Here is a 20,532-nt window from a genome sequence, read left to right as displayed (position 1 = left end):
TACAGCTCATCAGTCTGGAACCTGCATTACGTGTCTGATACTAACAGTAGAGAAAGTCCAGAAATATTTCACAAGAAGAGTTCTCCACTCCTCTACCCGTTGCAGAATACCTTATGCCACCAGACTCGAAATTCTAGACCTAGAAAACCTAGAACTACGCCGCCTTCGGTCCGATCTAAGAATAGTATTGTATATAAAATCATACATTGCAATGTCCTACCGGTCAATGCTTCAGCTTCAACCATAACAACACAAGAGCAAACAATAGACACAAACTCAAGGTTAACCGCACCAAACACGACTTCAGCCACAGAGTGGTCAATGTCTGGAATACTCTACCTGACTCTGTGGTTTCTTCCCCAAACCCCCAAAACTTTAACCTTAGACTGTCTCCTATTGACCTCACCCCTTTCCTAAGAGGTCTGTAGGGGGCGTGCATAAGCGCACCAACGTGCCTACCGTCCCTGTCCTACTGTTTCTTTTATTTTTCTTATATGTACCCATTTCAAGTATTCATAACTATGTATATACTTATACCTGTTATCTTGTAAGCGATTGACAAATCAAATAAATTAAATTAAATAAAAACAGTGACCACCTCTGGAGTTACCGAGGGAGGATTTACAGCTCAGAAAACCCTCGCTGTGTATTTTGGGGTACCAGCTTTATTTTGGCCCAGCTTCTGTGCTACTAGCAACGATGCTGCATACATGGCTTTTGCCTCCAGGAAATGGAGCTACCTTTGATCTCTTAAGGCAGGGGTGTCCAACCTTGGCCACTTTAAGACTTGTGGACTTCAACTCCCAGAATTCCTCAGCCAGCAAAGCTGGCTGAGGAATTCTGGGAGTTGAAGTCCACAAGTCTTAAAGTGGCCAAGGTTGGACACCCCTGCCTTAAGGGCTTTCCGTTAAAAGACCAATTCTGCTTTGGAAGCGAGGTGCAGCTTCGGCCCTCTTAACCCCCTGCGGAAGGGGGCTTCCGTTCCCACCAGCCTCCCCCGGCTGCAATCGTGGTCGGATAAGAATAGCATTGCGCGTTATTTGTCCTCGGAGATGCTAAGCGACGTTTGCACAGAGACGCCTCGGGGGGGCACCGCGACTGGCCCGCAGGCAAAGGTGGTCGGGCGGGTGGGAAGCCCCTTTAACAGCATAACCGAGCCGGGAGGGTCCTCAGAGGTCTTCTAGTCCAACCTCCCCCTCCCCCCTGCTCAAACAGGGGACTCTTTCGCCACGCAAGGCTTCTCCCCCTGCAGCCAATCGGAGGACAGCCCGGCGTTTCTTGCAACCTGGGGCGGGCGCGCGGCTCCGGCTTGCTGACCCGGCGTTCGTCCCGAGCAGACGGCAGCCATGGGCACCCCCTGGAGGCGCTGCGGGCCCCTCTACAGCTTCCTCTTCGAGTACGACACCCCGAGGATCGTGTCCATCAAGAGCCGCAAAGTGGGGCTCATGAACCGGCTGGTCCAGCTGGCTATTTTGGCCTACGTCATCGGGTAAGGAGAGGCACGAGCTTCTCTCTCGCTCTCTTCCTTTTGCGCGTTTCTTAGGGACTAGCGCCTGGAGGGTCTCTTTAAACCCCCCCCCCCTCCGGAAATGAGTTTTTGTAGAGCTGGGGGCGGGGGGGAATTTGAACCTGTTGAACAGCTGCCTGGGTCCGCTTTGATTCCCCCAGCAGAGACTGGGGAAAGCGATCTCCTCCCCAGCAGCAGATTCGATTGGCAAATCTTGAGCCAAACTCTTCCCCCCCCCCGCAACGCCCCGGATCTCCATTCCCGTTATCAGCAATTTGGCTTTTAATCTTTTCCCTCTAACGCCAAACAATGTTCGTGCAGGGAAAAGTCACATTTCCTACTCCCGGTTTGTCCCCGGAAGAAACACGCCAGCCTTGTGTCCTTCCCTTCCCCGCCTTCAACTATTATTATTCCCTGAAGTTAAACTTTTGAAAAGTGAGGGTTTTCCCCAGTAGAAGGCTCTTCAAACTTGGCAGCTTTAAAACTTGTGGGCTTCCAACTCCCAGAATTCCTGAGCTGACATGACTGGAGGAGGAAGAATTCTGGGAGGCGAAGCCCACAAGTCTTCAAGGTGTCAAGTTTGGGGGACCCCTCTCCCAGTATTTGAAAAGTCTGAGTGGCTCCTGTAAGTAGCCTTAAGCTTCTTTTAGGGGTTTCAAAGGGCAGCTCAAAAACGAAAGTAAAGGGAAGCTTGTCCAGGTTTTTGGCTTGGTTGTGCAAGAGTTTGTTCCTCAAAGCTTTTTAGATACTCAGTGAGTTAGCAATACATAAACTGTTGGCAGGATTCCGCTCTCACTCCCGGGTCAAGGGAGGGTCAGATTGGCCCAGCAGGTCTACCTCTCGGGAAGGCAGTAGTAGCAGCAGGACGGGGGGGAAGTGGGGTTCATTGCAGCACCCCCTCCCCAGAGAGGCTCACAGGGTCCTTGGCTGAGCAGGTTGGTCCTCCTCTTCCTCCAACTCAAAGTTCAGTGGGGGGGGGGCTCTGCCCCTCAGACCCTCAAGCCCAGGTGCCTCTTTAAGGTGGAGGGCAACTTATGTGGCCTCTCAGGGCTGCTAATTTGGCCCTTCTGGTCTTATGGACCTCCAGCTCTTTGGCCACTCAGAGCCCCCCTGCCCTTCAGTCTGTATTATGTCAGGTCAGACGCCTTTTCTCTGGCCTCTTCTGGCCTCCAGCCCAGATGTATCTGGAGGGGCTTCAGCTCTATGGTCTCACAGAGCTGTTGCTCTGGCCTTTGGTCTTCCTTTTGGGGGGGGGTGCACCTCTTTTGCCTCCCACTCCCTCCCCAGCAACTTATTCATATTTTTATTTAATTTATATGAACATCCAGCTCACTTGTCAGTGACTCCAGCAAAAGCTTTTGGCCCCTCTGGGCTGCTTGTTTGGCCTCTTCAGGCCCTTCTGGCCCCTTTGGACCTCCAGCTCTTTGGTCCCTCAGGACCCTCATGCCTCTTCCCACCCCCAATCCAGGGTTTCTGCTCTGGCCTCCTCAGCCTCCAGCCCAGATGCCTCTGGAGGGGCTTCAGCTCTATGGCCCCACAGAGCTGCTGCTCTGGCCTCTTTGGTCCTCCAGCTCTTTGGCTCCTTCTGGCCTCTTCAAGACTTCAGCCTGGAGGGGCTTCCAAGTGCCCGAGATGCCCAGCCGGGAGTGACTTCTGCCCCTTTGGCTCCCCCTCAGGGCTGCTGCTCTGGCCTTTTCCAGCCCTTCTGGCCTCTTCAGCCTCCAGCCCAGATGCCTCTGGAGGGGCTTTGGCTCTTCTGGCCTCTTCAGCCTTCAGGGGCTTCAGCTGCCCCAGTTGCTCAGAGGCTCAGCAGGGAGTGACTGGGTGCCTTTGGAGGGGATTCAGCTCTTTTGCCCCTCAGGGCTGCCCTTCCTGCTACCTCCTCCGTCCTCTTCAGCTCTCTGAGAGATGCCCTTGCCTGCTGCCCCTTTTATAGCCCTTTGTTTCCCGCCAAAACAGCCGATTGGTTACCCACTTTGGGGGGCTCCGCTGTTTCATTGGCTCTTCACCCAGCCACCCAGCCCCCGTTTTCTCAGATGGCCCCTCATTGGCTGGAAATGCCCGCATCTTGAACTGCATGGTTTTTTATATTTTTTCCTCAGTTCAGTGTTGATGCCTTCCTGGCTGTAAATCTTTTCCCAGCTGACTGGGCTTCTGACAGACCTTGGAGTGAAAGCACCTTGCTGTAAATGTCTATAAATCTCACAGAAAAGTAAAAGCACCACAAAATTCTTCAGTAACAACTTGATATTTAACTTCTGGGGACGTCACCCTATACTTTAAGAGGCTCCTAAGGGGGGCCTGCATAAGTGCATGAACATGCCAATTGTCCTTGCCACATTTTAGTTTTTTTCAATTTGTTTGTTCAAATTTGTAATTTCTGTTTGACGAATAAATAAAATAAAATCTTTCTCATCATCATAGATTCAGCAAGGCCACTCTCCTAGACAAGCTTATTCCTTAAATGAAAAATACACAATATTGTCATTAAAATAGATGGTGAGATAAAGTACAGAGACAAGATAAGCCCTATCTCTCTGTCTCTGTCTCCCTCCCTCCCTATCTACCTACCTACCGACCTACGTACCTTCCTATCTTATCTATCTCTATCTATCTATCTATCTATCTATCTATCTATCTATCTATCTATCTATCATCTTATCTGTATATTGGTCTATCATGTATCTGTCAATCTATCTATCTATCTATGTCTGTCTGTCTGTCTCTGTCTGTCTGTCTGTCTATCTCTATCATCTATCTATCTATCTATCTATCTAAGCACTAAGCACTAAGAAATTAAAGTAAAATATACAAGCTCAGACCCACATGGTATCTAAATCCATTTTCTTTCTCTCTGAGGCAATCCTATTGAAAAATTCTTCCTCTTCCTTGCAGTTGGGTCTTTGTATGGGAAAAAGGTTACCAAGAAACCGACTCCGTGGTGAGCTCGGTAACCACCAAGATGAAAGGTGTCACAATGACCAACACCTCCAGCTTAGGACCCCAGATTTGGGATGTGGCCGATTATATGATTCCATCTCAGGTGAGTCCATGGGGGACCAATGTTGTGGTTTTGGCAGATTAGAAGGATTCCTTTCCTTAATCTCTACTAACAGAGTGCAATGGATCTCTTGGTTTGCAACCTCTACTTCTTGTTATGAGCAACTTCAGATGATGATGTTTGGTTTCTATGAGAAGGCACTGATATTTTTTAGCTACCATGGTAGCAACACTGAGTGAAATACAAGATAAGTGGAGAAATGTTTGTCCATCTGTCTCCAAATTGTCTCTGCAAGCTCATAGTTGTATTCGCTCCAAAATCCCTTATCTACTAGTAGTCTACATTTTTCTCCCTACAACATGTACTTAACCCCAGGATAAGTATATTTAAATTAATCTTTCACTTCTCATGGAAACAGATGGTCCTATCTAAATGATGACACTTTCCAGCAGCTGAACAGTGGCTGGAAAAATGTGGATTTGTAAGTAATGAGCGGTGAAATGTTTTTCCTGTATTCTGCAAAGATGCATCTTTAATTCAACAGGTGCTTTGATCCTAAAGGAAGGAAGTCTTAATGCTGCATTTTCAGGCTTTAAAGCCAAACGTTTTCACTATTTCAGCTCATTTTTCCATCCTGCTTCTTTCCTCTCCTTAGGCTGAGAACTCGGTTTTCATCATGACAAATATGATCATCACGCTGAATCAGACCCAAGGGCTTTGTCCAGAGGTAGGCTTATTGTCAGATTTTGTGTATCTTTTCTCTGAGAAAACAAAAGCACGGGTGTTTAAATTGGGATCAGAGTTCAGAAAAGGCCAGGAGATCTTATCTAGTCTACATCCCAGGTATCATTTGCCTTGTGTGCACTGGGAGCGATGTGCAGAGGTGTAGGATAAATGGATAATTGTACAATTTCTGTAAGTTGCAGAATATCTAAGTTACAACAGCACTGGAAAAAAACCGACCTACGACCAGTCTTCAAAATTACACTGCAGCATCTCCACAATCAAGCGATCAAAATACGGATGCTTGGCATTCAGCATTGACTTAACAACTGCAGTGTTTTGCTTAAGGACTGTGACAAAGAAGGGTTGTAAGATTGGGTGCGACTGTCACTGGACAACTGCCTTCCTTAGAAATGGAAATTGCAGTCCCCATTGTGGTCGTAAGTCGGGGACCACCCATATTTTTCAAGGCACTGGTAGCTGAAGTCAAGGGCGTTCGAAGAGAACTTTGAACTGCAGGCCAGATAACAGATTCTTTGTTTATCTCTTTGCTGCTCTTCCTATCCAGTTCCCAGATAAGACCACCACGTGCAAGTCAGATGCAGACTGCAAAAAAGGCTATGTCGGCACCCACAGCAACGGTAGGGGCCGTGCTTTGGATCTTGGATCCCCTCCCCTTGAAAGCCTCTTTAGAGGAGGCGACAACCTTTCCAGCAGAAATTTTACAATGTTGCTTGCGAAATGTGAAATGGAACTGAACGGAAAATATTGTTTGGAGTTTCAGAAGTGATGCCTGGATAACATCTTATATGGGAAGGTCCATTTAATGACTCGCCATGGGGTGAAGTTTAAGGCTTCCCCTCTCTACTCCACGTTTGCTGTCTTTGAGGTGATCCCAGCTTCCTTCCAACTTTTTGATGTCCCTTCTGTATCCCTTCAGGTGTTCAGACCGGAAAATGCAGAGTGTACAACCTTACAGATCCCTCCGTTAAAACTTGTGAGGTCTTTGCTTGGTGTCCGGTGGAGAATGATAGGAACTTACCCAAGTAAGCATCTGAGAGGAGGAAGAGGAGGAGGAGAAAGGCAATGGCAGGATGTGGAAGGCAACTCTTCCTAGAAACAGCACCTTGCTGAATTCTTTGATGATGCCAGCTCCTTATCTTTATGTCTGGAATTACAATCCTGGCTTATGCTTGTATCTCACTCAGGTTCTAGCAGGAAAACAAAATCAACTGTCCAAATAGTGTCTCAAAGGTGCTTTTTCAAAGGGTACCTGGATTGTGGGGTTTTTTTCCTTGAGGAAAACATTTCGTCTTTTGAAAAAAACACCTTTGAGATAACCAGGACCTTGATGACTGAGAATCTCATAGACATTTGTTCAAGTGGTGCTATTTTGCAAGATTAATTGTGGCTTGTCCAAGAAAACTGAACTAAAACAGATCTTGGTTTAGTGTTTAGCAAACCCTGCCCTCACATCTCATTGGATCTCAAAGTTCTTTTTGAAAGGGTGATGTTGGGTTTGAAATCAAGGTGTTTTATGGCGATGGGTAAGAATTAAAACGTTGGCTATAATGAAATCGGATTTTTTTCACAAATACTTTTTCTTTCATCTCCCTCTCTTTTGCTCAATTGCTGCCAGGCCAGCTTTTTTGCGGAATGCTGAGAACTTTACCCTCCTTGTGAAGAACAGTATCTGGTACCCAAAGTTCAACTTTACAAAGTATGTGTATTTTTTAAAAATCTCTTTTGGTTAGAGTTGGGGCTAGGGGGAGAAATTTAGGGAGTATCAGGACTCCAACAAATCCACCCCCATTGCTGGAGTCCTGACAGCCAGCCGATACTAAAATACATCATTCATTTCCCCCTTGACCCTGGTCTTCCCCCCACCCCCTGGGTGTATATTCTCCAATGGGACACATCCATAGCCAAGAGTCATCGATCATGCTCTCCAGTAATAATCTTGCGCTCCGACAACTTTGGGCTGCCAGGGTGATTATCTAGGCACTTAAGGAATGCACTGTTTTCTCCCGCTCCGTGTTTCTGATGCAGACTTGATAGTATGCTTCTCTGAGGTCTAATTTGGTATACTCCTTTGGTCTTTTTAGCTGCCAGGGGGCTAGGTGGGTTATGCAAAATGGCTCCGTGAAACACCGGCACCATTTTGATGAAAAGACAGTTGAACCAGTGAGAAAGCACAACATATACATAGCGATGATAGACCTATTTGAGGGTTGCTTAGCACCTGAACATGGACTCCTTTGGGGTGCATAAACCCATAAACCTCTTCTCTTATAGGAGAAACATTCTTCCCATCATCAATCAAACCTACCTCAAGGACTGTAAATACAACATCAAAACTGATCCCTTTTGCCCGATTTTTCGCCTCGGGGACATAGTTGAAGCTGCTGGTCAGAACTTCCAAGAGATGGCCATTGAGGTGGGTCTAAAAATGCATTGGGCCTGGAAAGGAAGAGCAGTTTCATTTGACTTGGGTTTTCCTCGCTTTCTGCCAAAGGCAGCACTTAATGGCTTGACGTATTGAAGGGAATTCAGAGCTGACCCACCAAAATCCTTTGAAATTTGGAGCGATCAGCTGCATCGGACAGGTGCCGGTCAAGGGTGGTAGTAGCCTTTGCGCCTCTTTGATTATGTCCTTTTGCAGGGTGGTGTGATGGGCCTGCAGATCCGATGGGACTGCAACTTAGACAGGTCGGCTTCTCGCTGTGTGCCGAAGTATTCCTTTCGACGAATTGACCAGAAGGATTCTGCTCATTCCATTTCCCCAGGATACAACTTTAGGTAAGGCCGTTCGAACAGACAAAGCTGGAAGTTGGTGATGGGACATCACAGCTGGAACTGGGTGACTTGATGGCTCCAGAGGCTCATTTCATTTTTGCACCAAATGCAGATGCTTTTAAACTCTGGAGAATTTCATATCTGACATGATTTTTAACTGTATTTTGTTTTGTGTTTTTATTTTTATGATTTCCCCCTGGTTATTTTTACAGCTATATGCCGAAGTCGTTGAAGGTGCTACTGCTAGATAATGTGTAAAATATATTTACGAGTTTGTTTTAGCTGGGAGAAACTACTTGAAGTGGTATTTTGATTTTGTATGAATGTAGCAAGTGACCTATAATTGACTAAACTTTTACTGAGAAGGATATTATTTTGTAATAACTGTGAAGTTCTTGTGTTCTATACGTGAATGGCCCATCAATCTTAGGAAGGTAGTGAGATTTAAAATATATTTTATTTTTTTGTGGGGGGGGGGGCATATTTCTAGCATAGAAATGTTGCTGTGATGGTATCATAATCATTGGATTGAATTTTACTTATTTTCTCTGGTTTAGGTTTGCAAAATACTACCGGATCCCTCCCAATATTGAGTATCGGACACTCATCAAGGCTTATGGCATACGCTTTGACATTATGGTATTTGGCGAGGTAAGTTTTTTTGGAAATTGTATGATGTTTTGTAACTCTTGGAAAGTGGTTTCAGTTGAGAAATGTTGCTCTAAGCCAATGGTTGCCAACTGGAGGGCCATGGCCCACCGGTGGTCCGCGAGAAAATTTGGGTGGTCCGCAGAGAAATGTCACCCCCCGAGCACCTCCCAAAGCAATCCAGTCTGCACGGGAGCACAGCTAGTCTTTAGATTTTCGACTCTGCTTAAAAGCAGAGCCAAACCTCCCTTAGGACTGAAGGTTCTATTGTTCAGTGCAGACTCAGGTAGCCGATGGCAGACACATAAATCTCTAAGTGAATCTGTGATTCTGTGAGTAACTCAATCTGCCTGCCTGCTTTGCCTAATTTTGGGTAAAAGTTGCTCTTTTTTATATAAAAAAATATTTACATAAATATTTATAATATTTACATACAAGCCATGTCCAGCCAGTCACATGACCACCAAGCCACACCCACAAATTTAGGCCATGCCCAAGAACGGGTTGTTAAGAAATTTGAATCCCACTCCTGCCTGTGTGTGTGTGTGTGTGTATGTGTGTGTGTATGAGAGAGACAGAAGGAGAGAGAGAGGGAGAAAAAGAGGTTAAATCAGATCGATCTCTCCCACCAATATCAGCAAGCCACTGTCAGTCAAAATTCATATTAGTGGTCCCCAGGATTTAAAATTATGAGTTTGGTGGTCCCTGAGGTCCAAAAGGTTGCTGACCCCTGCTCTAAGCCATTAATCATGACACATAAACCATCAATAAAGTCACACATGGCAACAAGCCAGACTACAGCTTTAGTTCATTGTATGAGTTGAAAATAGTATACAGACAGTCTCTGCAGCGTTCTTAAGGAGATGTAATATTTTGCTTCTATTCATATGTCTCAGGCTGGGAAGTTTGATATCATCCCTACTATGATCAACATTGGATCTGGCTTCGCCCTATTTGGCGTGGTAAGAAACTCTTTTTCTAGAGCAATTTTTAAAAATGTTCCTGGTCTTTGGAAGATTTCATTTCTCAAAATGAATTCCTTGAAACCTCATCTAGACCACCATCCTCTGTGATATCATTATCCTGTATTTTATGGAGAAAAGATACTACTACAGAGAGAAGAAATACAAATTCGTGGGAAATTACGAACTGGTAAGCTTGCCACTTCCCTTTGGTTTTATATGGTTTTTGCCCTTTGTACCCAAGCCACTAAATTAAAAACGATATTCTCCTATTTATGGGTGTTAGCTTTGGCCTTCAGAAGTAGAGAAAGTTAATTGCAGACTTGTCAGTGGGATTGCTTGTGGTCTCTCCAGATTGCCCAAGAATTATAATGTATGTGTGTGTGTGTGTGTGTGAGAGAGAGAGAGAGAGAGAGAGAGAGAGAGAGAGAGGGAATCAGTGTTGAATGAATCCAGGAATCTTGTTAAACAAAGAAGCTAAACTGTTTTCTCGGATTGATCCATTTTCTATTAATTACTAATCTGTCAATTTGGGAGGAAAATGTCAGTCTTAATTCTGGGGTGTCCAAGTGTGGTAACTTTAAGACTTGTGGACTTCAACTCCCAGAATTCCCCAGCCAGCTACGTTTGGACACATTGGTTTCTCCCATCCTAAAAGCTGCCTTTGTTTTAGCAGGGAGACCATCCGTCGTACGCATCCCAGACAGATGTTCAAGACGACTCCACAACGCGGTGATTCTTCTTCAAACAGATCCTGCTCATTTCACCCAGCCGAGGGAGGTCTTTCATCGGCAAGTTGGACCTGGATTTTCTCCTTGGGAAAGAGCGGATCTGTGATTTTCCCCCGTCCCTCCTGGGCTCTGTCCAGCTTTACTTCTCTTGGCGGCCTCCTGGATCAACCTCGAGATTCGCCCGAGGAAAGCAACGTCCTCCTGAAAAACCTTCAACGCTTTTTGGGTGCAGGCCCTGCCAAGCTTCGAGTAGTCCAAGATAATTTTGCATCGGATCTTCTATGTGCCTTTCCCACCGTCCAGTTCATGCACAGATGGGGTGCAGGGCGAGGTGTTGGGACCAAGACAACTTCTTTAATATTTCTAGAATTGCCCGTTTCTGATGGGCTCCCCTTTGTTACGTATCGCGCCCCTCTTCATTTGGAAAAGGTGGAAAGGTATCACTTGTTTAGACACTTGTCTTCCATGGTCACCCTTTTAAAAAGAGCCACTTGGTGCAATTTGCAGTCTCCATTTTTGAAATGAAGCAGATCTTGAGAATTCCCGCCCGACTGTAATCCCAACCTGAAGATCCCCAGGATATTAAATAAATGCGACCTGTTGACGGGTCAACCTCTCCCTCTCCAGCTTCTACTACTATGTTCCTACTGCCCTGTTTATAGCGACGCAAATTTAATATATAACTGAAAAGAGAATGGTACTTTCCCTCTTTTAGGAGACAGGGGTAAGGCAGTTTCGATGAGAAGGATCTATTTTGCCGGAGAAAAAAGGCATTGGGAAATATGATTTCTATCGCTTTTTTTCCCTTCATGTTAGTGAATGGTTGAGTTTGAAAATAGAGTGTCAAAAAAATACACCCATAATGAGAGTGGGAAGAGGGAGTGAGGGAGAATGAAGGAAGGAGAGACAGACAGACAGGAAGAAACGAAGGAAGAAGGAAGGAAAGAGAAAAAGAAAGGAAGGAAAGAAAGAAAGAGAAAGAGGATATAAGTATTGATCTGGGAAGGTCTATTGAACATGAGACTAACTTCTGAGCAAATTTACGTAGGTCTACAATTTCAGCCTCTTCTGAATTCTCTACTTTTTTAGCCTGAATACAGAAAGCAGTCCTTAAAAAGTCTTTTTAAATCTGTATTTACCAGAAAGGTTAAATGCATTATGGTCAGATACCTCATGAAAGTGGAATGCATAGTAGGAAGCTGGAAGCTAGGAGGGCTGTAATCTAGTAGAAACTTGAGGCATTCATTGCTGATATAAAAAATAGCAATTGTCAGGGATTCTTCAGCAGCAAAAGGTAGCCAAGCCTTATAAAAAAAAATGGCTTGAAAGACTTAACATTCCTGATTCTTAAAGTAGCATCATCACAAACGGCTTTACAGACACGCTGCAAACACAAAAATCAAAATTACTCCATCCAATGCTTCTTCATAACCCCACTCTCACCATTTCTTCGCCCACAATTCACACTATTCCTGGCAGTATTTCCACTGTTGCAGGTAGCAGCAAACATAACACAGCCCCGCCATTACGATTTGCCCTTCTCATTTAGCTTTTACAACCATGAATGTTACTGTCTCACAACCCCGTGGGGTTAGAATAAGAACAATGCTATGTTCCAAATGACTTGGCTTGCACAGAAGGAACCTGCCAGAAATATTCTGATGCACGTGTTTTTTTTTTTCCTTTTTCTTATTTAATGGAATGAAAACTTTATCTTTTTTTTTAAACATGTTTTTTTTTTTAAATGAAAAAAAAAAAAAAAACCACAGCAGCCTTTCCATGCGTTAATTCTTGGCTGCTTTTTTAAAAAGCAGATGCAAAGACTTGAGTGAGCCGTATAACTTCCGAGCGAGGTTAATCTGTGAAAAAAGATTAGGGGTGAGGTTCATAGTATGTCGAGATCCCCTATGAATTGGTTTTAACAACAGTTCCCTCACTTAGGAGCTGTGACTCTACTGGAATACATAATGCTGAAGTGTGGAGGAAAATAAAAGAACTACTCTTTATACGCGAATCGTAAAAGTGCTCAGCAGCAAAAAATAATAATAATAATCTGATTTTGGTTTAAATCCTTGGGAGTCTTGGAAAAACCGCAGAATCTCTACATCCATCCTTGAAAGTTATTTGACTATGAAAACATGCCAGCAAGCACCGGATGGCTACCATTTATAAAACCCTGAATTTTGGGAATGTAGCTGTACAGTCACACAGGTATAAAGTATAGAATTATGATCAGTGAATACGAGCCTGGGCTTTGCCAGCCAAACAGACCACGGCACCAAACAAACGCATATTGGCAATTTGTGCTTCAACGCAACCACGCAAACCATCTTCAAATGCAAATTGGCGATGCACGTCCCTTCCGTCTTTTCGCTCCCGACGAAGGAAAAACTCAAGAATCTTCCAAAACTCGCTCTTAAAATAAAACTCAATTGCCTGCTCACAAAAAAATGAAGCGTTCTGCAAATACCCTCTAACCCCTTAGTGTGAGATCGGTTTGGTTTCCATGCAATAAAAAGGATAGCAATAATAATAATTATTTTTTTTAAAAAAAGAAATCCCCCCTCCCCAAAAGCAAGCATTTTCTTGATCCTCGTTTGGCAGTAAAGCACCGTGGTTTAGCCGCCCGTTGATATATTTAAAAAAAAGAAAAAATTAAATCGGACCGTGGTTTTTGCAAAGGGTTCGGCCTGAGTAGATGTCGCTTTTCTTTCCAAACTCGGTTTCATTTTGGGTGAGTTTCTTTGTTTTGCTTTTGTATTTTCTCCCCGGAAATTCGGCATGAGACTTCCCAGAGCACCAGCCACCCTGAAGAGGATCATCCTTCTCGGTTCCCAAGTCCTGTCCTTCAACAGCAGAGATCTTTCTGGAAGGTGAGAGGATGGGTTCGGATCTGTACAGCATGCTGTCACAAAAACTCTTTACATTCGGTATTTAGACAATGAACCAACGTCGTGGAAGGCAAGCCGGCCCCATTGCAGGATGCCCTCTTCTCGCAGACCCTGCTTGGAGCCCCCTTTCCAGGAAGGGCAAAGGGTGGGGTGTGTTTTTTCTTCTTCTTCTTCAAGAAAGCAGTTCGTCTTCGCTGACGTTTGGCAGATCGTTTGTGGCACGGAAAGCCTCTTCGCTGCTTTGTTTTCTGCTTTGAAAGGAAGACAAAAGATTGTCAAAGCCAAAAAGTTTTGTCCTTAACTCAAAGGAAGGAAAGATTGTAATGCTTTGGTGGGGGGAGGGGGGAGCGATGATAAATTTTATTTCATTTGGATGGCTTGCTCCCTGTAGGAAGGAAAATCTGGGGGAATTTTCTCCAACCCCACTTTTTCAAGTTTTAAGAGATGTTCAATCTCAAGGAGAAAAAAGGAAGGAAGGAAGGAAGGAAGGAAGGAAGGAAGGAAGGGAAGGAGGAAGGACAATAGGAAGAGAAGAAAGGATGGAAGGAAATAAGGAAGAAAGGACAGAGGGAAGGAAGGAATGGAAGGGAGAGAGGAAGGAAGGAAGGAAGGGAAGGAAGGACAAAAGGGAGAGATAGAAGGAAGGAAGGAAAGAAAGAGAAGGAAGGAAGGAAGGAAGGAAGGAAGGAAGGAAGGAAGGAAGGAAGGAAGGAAGGAAGGAAGGACAAAAGGGAGAGGGAAGGATGGAAGGAAAGAGAAGAAAGGACAGAAAGAAGGAATGAAAGGGAAAGAATGACGGAGGAAGGAAGGAAGAACAAAAGGGAGAGAGGGAAGAAAGGAAGGAAGAAATGGAAGGGTGGGAGGGAAGCTATGCACTTACATCAAGTAAGTCTGTCGGTCTGGTGCAGACAGACCTCTTTCTTCTCTTCTACTCCCTTCAAACGGATTCCCAAAAGATCTTTTCCTGATCATGGATTTTACCAGGATCTGAGAAGAGAAGATATTTCCGCATTGACGTCAAGCCGTCCTCAAATCACAACTTTCCCAATTATGACGGAACGAGCAGGTTCTCTTTTTCCCATCCATCTCCTTTGTTGCCACGGTCCTTGGAGATCTCTCGTGTTTATTGTAATTATTAAATATATCAATTCAGAGGATCTTTCCAAGATAGAGAGGTGAATGCCTTTCACCTATGATGAAAAAACTTCCCAAGGAGGGAAGCCAACTCCTGGTCTCAGGGATCTTAACAAGCCAGAAATAGACCCAAAGGGAAGGGATAAATATGGCACAGGTATTTCTGAAAAAGACTCTCGATTTTAAAAGAAAGGTGAAGACTGCGTTACAGTGAAATTAAAAACTAGGCAGTGGGTAACTCTGTCAAAGAACGGCAGGTAAAATCCAGAATTATTGGGGAGTTTGGCTTGGCTTAGGGTTTTCTTAAAAGTTGCATCCACTTCTCTGCACACAACAGCCCTTTTGTGCATTAACAGGGTATACAGATAGTCCTGGACTGTTCATTTAGTGACTGTTCCAAGTTACAATGGCACTGACTTAACGACTGTTTTTCACCCCGTGGTCACGTGACCAACATTCAGAAGCTTGGCAGCTGGGTCCTGTTTATGATGGTTGCTATGACGTTGTAACTTGGAACGGTCACTAAATGAACCACACTCTTGAAAACAACTAGGCAGCCTTCATCAATCTCTTGCACAGGGTAAATCTAGAATTCGGCCAGCTGAGTCCATTATTCCCATTTGAAGCTCTTAAGTCAGCCCTCCGGCTCTCCGCAGAGACCAATAATGGTTTCATGGCAAAAGCCATTACCGAAATTGGAGATGATTTGAAAGACGTCGGATCGACACTCCACAAAGGCTGGCGGTGCGCCAACTGCGGGATGGGATATTCGAAGCCCACTCACCACGGTGGCTAAGCTGGGGATGTGCTTGATCGAATTCTCCACCTCTTCTTCCGTCACCTCGATGAGCGTGCAATTTTCATCTTCGGTGGGCAGCGGTTCGGTGCCATTCTTGGTGACCCACAGATGCAGCTGGGGGCACGGATAAGGTGGGGGGAGGGAGGGAGGGAGAGACAAGCGTTAGCAGCTCGTTTCAGAAAAGCCGATTGTAAAGACGAACGAATATAGATACAGAAAAGTGAGGCAATGAAATGAAGTTAAAAAGGAAAAAAAGAGGGGAAAAAAATACCACCCTAAGGAGTATGGCGCTTTGGCACATATCAAAACTTCCCATCTCCACTACATTTAGTCTCTACTGTTTTCAGGAAATGGAGGCTGGCCATGAAGTTACCTTAATTTCTGGGATGGTGATCCTGAATTCGGGTTTTTTATCCAGCATCTGGGTTATTAGATCCTTCAGTTCGTCAGAAATGTCTGGTCTTGGATGAGAAAGAGAGAGAGAGAGAGAGAGGAGAGGGAGAGAGGAGAGAGAGAGAGAGAGAGAGAGAGAGAGAGAGAGAGAGAGAGAGAGAGGAGGGAGGAGGAGGAGAGAGAGGGAGAGAGAGAGAGAGGGAGAGAGAGAGGGAGAGAGAGGGAGAGAGAGGAAAGAGGAGAGAGAGGGAGAGAGAGAGAGGGAGAGAGAGGGAGAGGGAGAGGGAGAGGAGAGAGAGAGAGGAGAGAGGGAGGGAGAGAGAGGAGGAGAGAGAGAGGAGAGGGAGAGAGAGGGAGAGAGAGGAGAGAGAGAGAGAGAGAGGAGGGAGAGGAGAGAGAGAGAGAGGGAGAGAGGAGAGAGAGGAGAGAGAGGGAGAGAGAGAGAGAGGGAGGAGGGAGAGAGAGAGAGAGGAGGGAGAGAGGGAGAGAGGAGGGAGAGAGAGAGAGAGAGAGAGAGAGAGAGAGAGAGAGAGAGAGATGAATTTATTTCTGCTTGCCCCTCAAAGGAGGTCAGGGTCAATAACTTGAATTGTGATTGTGATCAGAAACACGGCCTTCCTTCCCCGGATCAGAGCTGATACAGTTCCTCCCAGTGGTGCTGAGAATTTGTAATGCCTCTAAAAGCATCAATGCATCTATTCAACGTGGGATCCAGCCATACACCCCCCTCCTCCCTGTTGAGCGTGGAAGGGGCCCTTTCCAGAGTTCAAAGGGCCCTTTGCAAATCGGGGATCGCCTTGGTCACCCCTTGATTCTGCAGCAGGTTGCAGGATTCTTACTTACTGGTCCGGAAATTCCAGCGTTTGGCTCTTGATTTTGCTGTGCAGACTGAGGATCCGCTCATCCATAAAAGGACACTGGGAAGGATAAGAATATCCCAGGGAGATATTATGGGCTGGCACAGTTTGTGGAAGGATAGAGGAGAAAGGGGCTGGGTTCCCCTTCGAATCGCACTGCGTGGGTGTGACAACAACAGTTCTACGACAACCTGAGCCACAACTGGGTCACCTACAAAAGGGTTGAACACCACATTCCTGGGGTGTATTGATCAGTTGTGGTGAGGGAGCTGCCTTGCTCCATAAAAAAAAGGCGTATTAATCACAACAAACTAAAAAAAAAAAGAAGTGTATTTTCATGGAGTTAACAAAACTAGATTAAAAGCTACACGTTCTGCAATCTTGCCTGCTTGCAGAATTGTACGCGGAAACACATTCGAGTTTTAGCGCATTTTCTTCTAAAGGAATTTCAGCCTCGCAGAGGAATTGGGCAACTCAAAGGAATGGGAAAATAGAGAAAACCACAATTGAGAGAGACACCCATTTCTGCCTGACTTAATTTCCATTATTAAGAGGCTTGGATTCTGTAAACTGGATGCTTTCTTTGGCCTGGCATTAGACCAACGGAAAAACTGGCGAAGAGATAGAAAATGAGGTTTGATTACCTGTCCGAAGACAAAACAGTACAGTGTGATTCCCATTGCCCAGACATCTAAAGCCTTGGAGAAGGAAGGAAGGGAGGGAGGGAGGGGTAGAGACAGAGAGGGAGAAAGGGGGAGAGAAGGGGAGGAGAAAATGGGGGAGGGGGGGGAGAGAGAGAGAGAACATTAGCTTTTAAAAATGCTTGCTGTTTGCATTATCATCATTTATACTACTATGAACTGGATGATATTTGGCCTCTTTATACAGCAATGTCTCTATTCCACTCACTTCCCAAGGCTGGCATAAATTATTATTATACTGACCTATAAAACCAGTTCTACAGGGAGATAGGGGATCTGCCATAAGATTTAGAGATCTGCCTTAAGTTGATCCTAAGATCAGACAGCTTCATAGTTGAGGCACGGACACAAATCCCCAAGCCGCCGACTCACCTTAAATCATGGCTAGGCTCACCTATTGTGCTACTTTAAGGTTTGTTTTAACCAAACTTTAACTATTGTTAGGATTTACACAAAACACCCTCAGCCAAAAATCGCAGATTGACGTTGGTTTGTTTTAGGCCAGGTTTGGAGACCATGTCATCTTGATTTATAATCCAGTTCTAAAAACCTTTTCGTTGCCTACCCAATGCTAGAAAAACACGCTAAGTTGGGAACACGCAGGCTGTTTGCCCTTCCCTCCGCTTACCTTTCCTGAAAATATTTTTCTGGTTTCAGAGAGCGTTTCTGGGGCCATAAATGCTGGCGTGCCCACCGTGTTGGTTAAGAGGGCGTCCGATCCTTTGAATTCATTGCTCACGCCAAAATCGGCAATTTTGATGTGACCGTCCTCTCCCACCAAAAGGTTGGATGGTTTAATATCCCGGTGGATAATTTTTTGGTAGTGTACTGTGGAGAAACGTTACATGTGAGATGTTCAACTTCTTCTGGTGTCTGGTTTGCAAGGGAGCAAGCAGTTCCTATTTATTACAACAAAAGGCTACACAGAACAAGGTTACTCTTCGTGGTTTCAAAAGATGCCATCTCCTCCCATCTTCCAAAGCCCAGCCTTGGGACAGAAAATAGGCTCCCACACTCAAGTCTGGCTTGGTGCTGAGCTGTGTGTGTGGTTTTTTTCTACACACTCACAATATTCAATGCCTTTGATCAGGTCTTGGAAATAGAATCGTGCCTGGTCTTCATTTAGAGGTTTCAGGTTGGGGACTTCCATCACTGGCCTGCAAAGGGAAAAATAAACGTCAGAATCGGGGGGCAGTTTGGATGGAAGAGAAGCAAGACTTTAAATTAGGGAGTAGCAGCCTTTCCTTGAGTCCATAAACACCTGGTACCTGCAGTTTTTTATTTCCTCAGGAGCAAAACAATTGGCTAAACAGGCAACGCTGGCATGGCATTCAATTGTAAAGCATGGATTTGCTCACCCCGTCGAGCCAAAAATATACAAACCACCTTACGGCTGGTGCAAAGTGTGGGCCGTCGTGGTTTCTACAAGTCATAGTAAACGTGGTTAGTTCAGGGCTCCAACAAGCAGAGACAGCTGTTGCTAAAAATTGTGAGTCATATTGTAGTCCTCGTAGGGAAATAAAGAGCTTTTAAAAGAGAAAATCCATGGCAGTGTTTTTCAACCTCGGCAACTACAAAATGTGTGGATTTTAACTCCTAGAATCCTCCAGCCATTAAGATGTATAAACTTCAGTTCCCAGAATTCCCCATGGTTAGGGAATTCTGGGAGTGGAAGTCCACAGTTCTTAAAGTCACAGAGATTGAAAAATCTTGCTACAGGGAGTAAAATGCTGAGGGCAACCATTTTGTCATGTCCCTGTTAGAATCTGATTCTGAGGGGGAGGTTGAACAGCTGATAGGGAGTGGGAATGTGGCTCCGGTGGCTGTGGAGGAAACTGGGGAAGGGCACAGTCCAGCTGGGCATTCAGAGGAAGACCCAGGCCCACCCCCTCTTCATCCTAGGGCACGCAGGGAGGAATGGAGAAGGGAGCAACATGGGTTATGGGGGAGAAAAAGGCCCTGATTCCCTTCATTAGCTGCAGCTGGGAAAACAAGATATAAAGGTTGTTTGCGCACAGCACCTTGCTGGAAGCAAAACGTGTATTATCTTTGTTTGTCAAGTCTTATCTGGGTTCTGGCAGCCTCCCAACTGTGTGTGTGTCATTCTCTTTTGAAGTCTGCAATTCCTTATCCTGCCCTGTCTCGTTAATTGCTGCAGTTGTGGTTTGTGTTGGCTTTTATTGATAATTTATATGTACTTTGGGTTCGGACTGAATTTCTTCCCTTTAAAAACTGTTCTTGGGAGAGTTTTTTCTCCAGCCGATGATAACTGGACATTGGGGGGCCAAGTTGGAGAAATTAAAGGGACTCTACCTACTTTTGTGACTTTGTTGCTTTTGTGCCACGCCCCTTTGGGCCATCACACATTTCTCCCCTTATTCTATAATGCAACATGTACACTATTAGTTTAAAATGATGAAAACAATAATCATCTTACCCTTTTTTCACCAGTTCGAACACTGAAATGCAAAAAAAAAGAGAAAAAAAAGAGGCAGGCCATTAATTATAAGGAGAAACATTTACATAAGAAAAATATCACAGATAGTTGACTGGGTCAATCAAACCCTTTGGCACGGTTCTTATGATCTATTCAGCCCCTGGTTGATCTACTTAAAAGTCATGACAAGTTGGTCAGCAAGTCAATCGTTGGGGAAGGAGTAGATAGGCAGGGTGGGCCTATAGGAAGGGGTTCAAATCCCTCCTGACTTCTAATACAGGAGCGGCCGGAGGGAATAAATACACACCTGGCTGCCTGAGCCAAGAATTGTGTTGGGCTCCAAAATCAAATTTAATTAGGGAAACAGCAACACGCAACAAACACCAGATGGCATGAGGAGGGATGGAAATACGGAAGGGCCGTTTGCCACTTATTTTTGTCTTGCTTCCATCTGGAACGGGGCCCCGATGTAGGAAGCGTGTTGGAGAGGCTGCCCTGCAGAGTGTCGAATGCTGCTTTTCTTTTATCCACGCAGAATCCTCGGCTAGGCTGGATAAAGGAAGGCGGTGCCGCAAACAGCCTGTCCTTTCAAACCAAGGTTAACGCAACAATCTGGGTTTCAATTTTGGTACCCTCCAAGCAGGAATTCCAGATGAGTTTTGCCTTTTTGCTTCTCCAGATCCACCGTAGTATTTAGAGCAGTGCTTCTCAAGGTGGACTTCATCTCCCAGGTGGACTTCATTTCCCAGAATTCCCCAGCCAGCATAGGAATTTTGGGAAATGAAGTCCACCTGTCTTTATTTTATTTTTTTAAAATAAACTTTACATTACATTAAAAACAAAAATATATCACTCAATAATAGCTATTTGTGGTGCTTATCATATAACAATCATTTGTGCAATATTTACAGGTGTTAATTTGCACATAATTATATTCTAATTCTATCTATAT

General features: G+C 45.0%; 2 protein-coding genes across 4 annotated transcripts in view; one reads left to right on the top strand and one right to left on the bottom strand.

Annotated features, from left to right (window-relative positions):
- Positions 1–1,287: 1,287 nt before the first annotated feature.
- Positions 1,288–11,154, top strand: P2RX4 (purinergic receptor P2X 4). Of its 3 annotated transcripts, none has more exons than XM_087942553.1 (12): positions 1,288–1,489; positions 4,403–4,550; positions 5,164–5,235; positions 5,800–5,872; positions 6,172–6,277; positions 6,871–6,951; positions 7,527–7,668; positions 7,894–8,030; positions 8,585–8,678; positions 9,572–9,637; positions 9,732–9,827; positions 10,314–11,154. In XM_087942553.1, the coding sequence occupies exons 1-12, from the start codon at positions 1,347–1,349 to the stop codon at positions 10,371–10,373; spliced, it is 1,218 nt and encodes a 405-aa protein (XP_087798679.1). In that variant the 5' UTR covers positions 1,288–1,346; the 3' UTR covers positions 10,374–11,154. The 3 variants fall into 3 exon arrangements, with proteins under 3 accessions (XP_087798679.1, XP_087798678.1, XP_087798680.1); XM_087942552.1 differs by having other exon boundaries at positions 10,311–11,154; XM_087942554.1 differs by lacking the exon at positions 9,732–9,827 and having other exon boundaries at positions 10,311–11,154.
- The window catches only part of CAMKK2 (calcium/calmodulin dependent protein kinase kinase 2), a 22,609-nt gene continuing 12,836 nt past the window's right edge, over positions 10,760–20,532 (bottom strand). The window contains exons 8-16 of the mRNA XM_087942556.1: positions 19,581–19,602; positions 18,212–18,300; positions 17,772–17,971; positions 17,087–17,140; positions 16,429–16,502; positions 15,566–15,653; positions 15,178–15,306; positions 14,140–14,246; positions 10,760–13,510 (exon numbers count right to left, since the gene is read on the bottom strand). Coding sequence (XP_087798682.1) covers positions 13,432–13,510; positions 14,140–14,246; positions 15,178–15,306; positions 15,566–15,653; positions 16,429–16,502; positions 17,087–17,140; positions 17,772–17,971; positions 18,212–18,300; positions 19,581–19,602 — 842 coding nt within the window. The 3' untranslated portion in view covers positions 10,760–13,431. The remainder of the gene's footprint in view (positions 13,511–14,139; positions 14,247–15,177; positions 15,307–15,565; positions 15,654–16,428; positions 16,503–17,086; positions 17,141–17,771; positions 17,972–18,211; positions 18,301–19,580; positions 19,603–20,532) is intronic.

Source organism: Notechis scutatus, chromosome 13, assembly GCF_049901735.1.
Source record: "Notechis scutatus isolate UNSWTSFEM ecotype Mainland chromosome 13, rNotScu1.2, whole genome shotgun sequence".
In the NCBI taxonomy this organism is placed as follows: Eukaryota; Metazoa; Chordata; class Lepidosauria; order Squamata; family Elapidae; genus Notechis; species Notechis scutatus.
The sequence above is the reverse complement of the archived record's forward strand: the minus strand, read 5'-3'. Positions and strand labels throughout refer to the sequence as shown.

Excerpts from the sequence above, each read along its gene's own strand:
- P2RX4 (XM_087942552.1), top strand. The coding sequence starts at position 1,347 with ATGGGCACCCCCTGGAGGCGCTGCGGGCCCCTCTACAGCTTCCTCTTC. Across the intron at positions 8,031-8,584 it reads TCCCCAGGATACAACTTTAG|GTTTGCAAAATACTACCGGA; the intron begins GTAAGGCCGTTC and ends TCTCTGGTTTAG. Across the intron at positions 9,638-9,731 it reads GCTTCGCCCTATTTGGCGTG|ACCACCATCCTCTGTGATAT; the intron begins GTAAGAAACTCT and ends AACCTCATCTAG.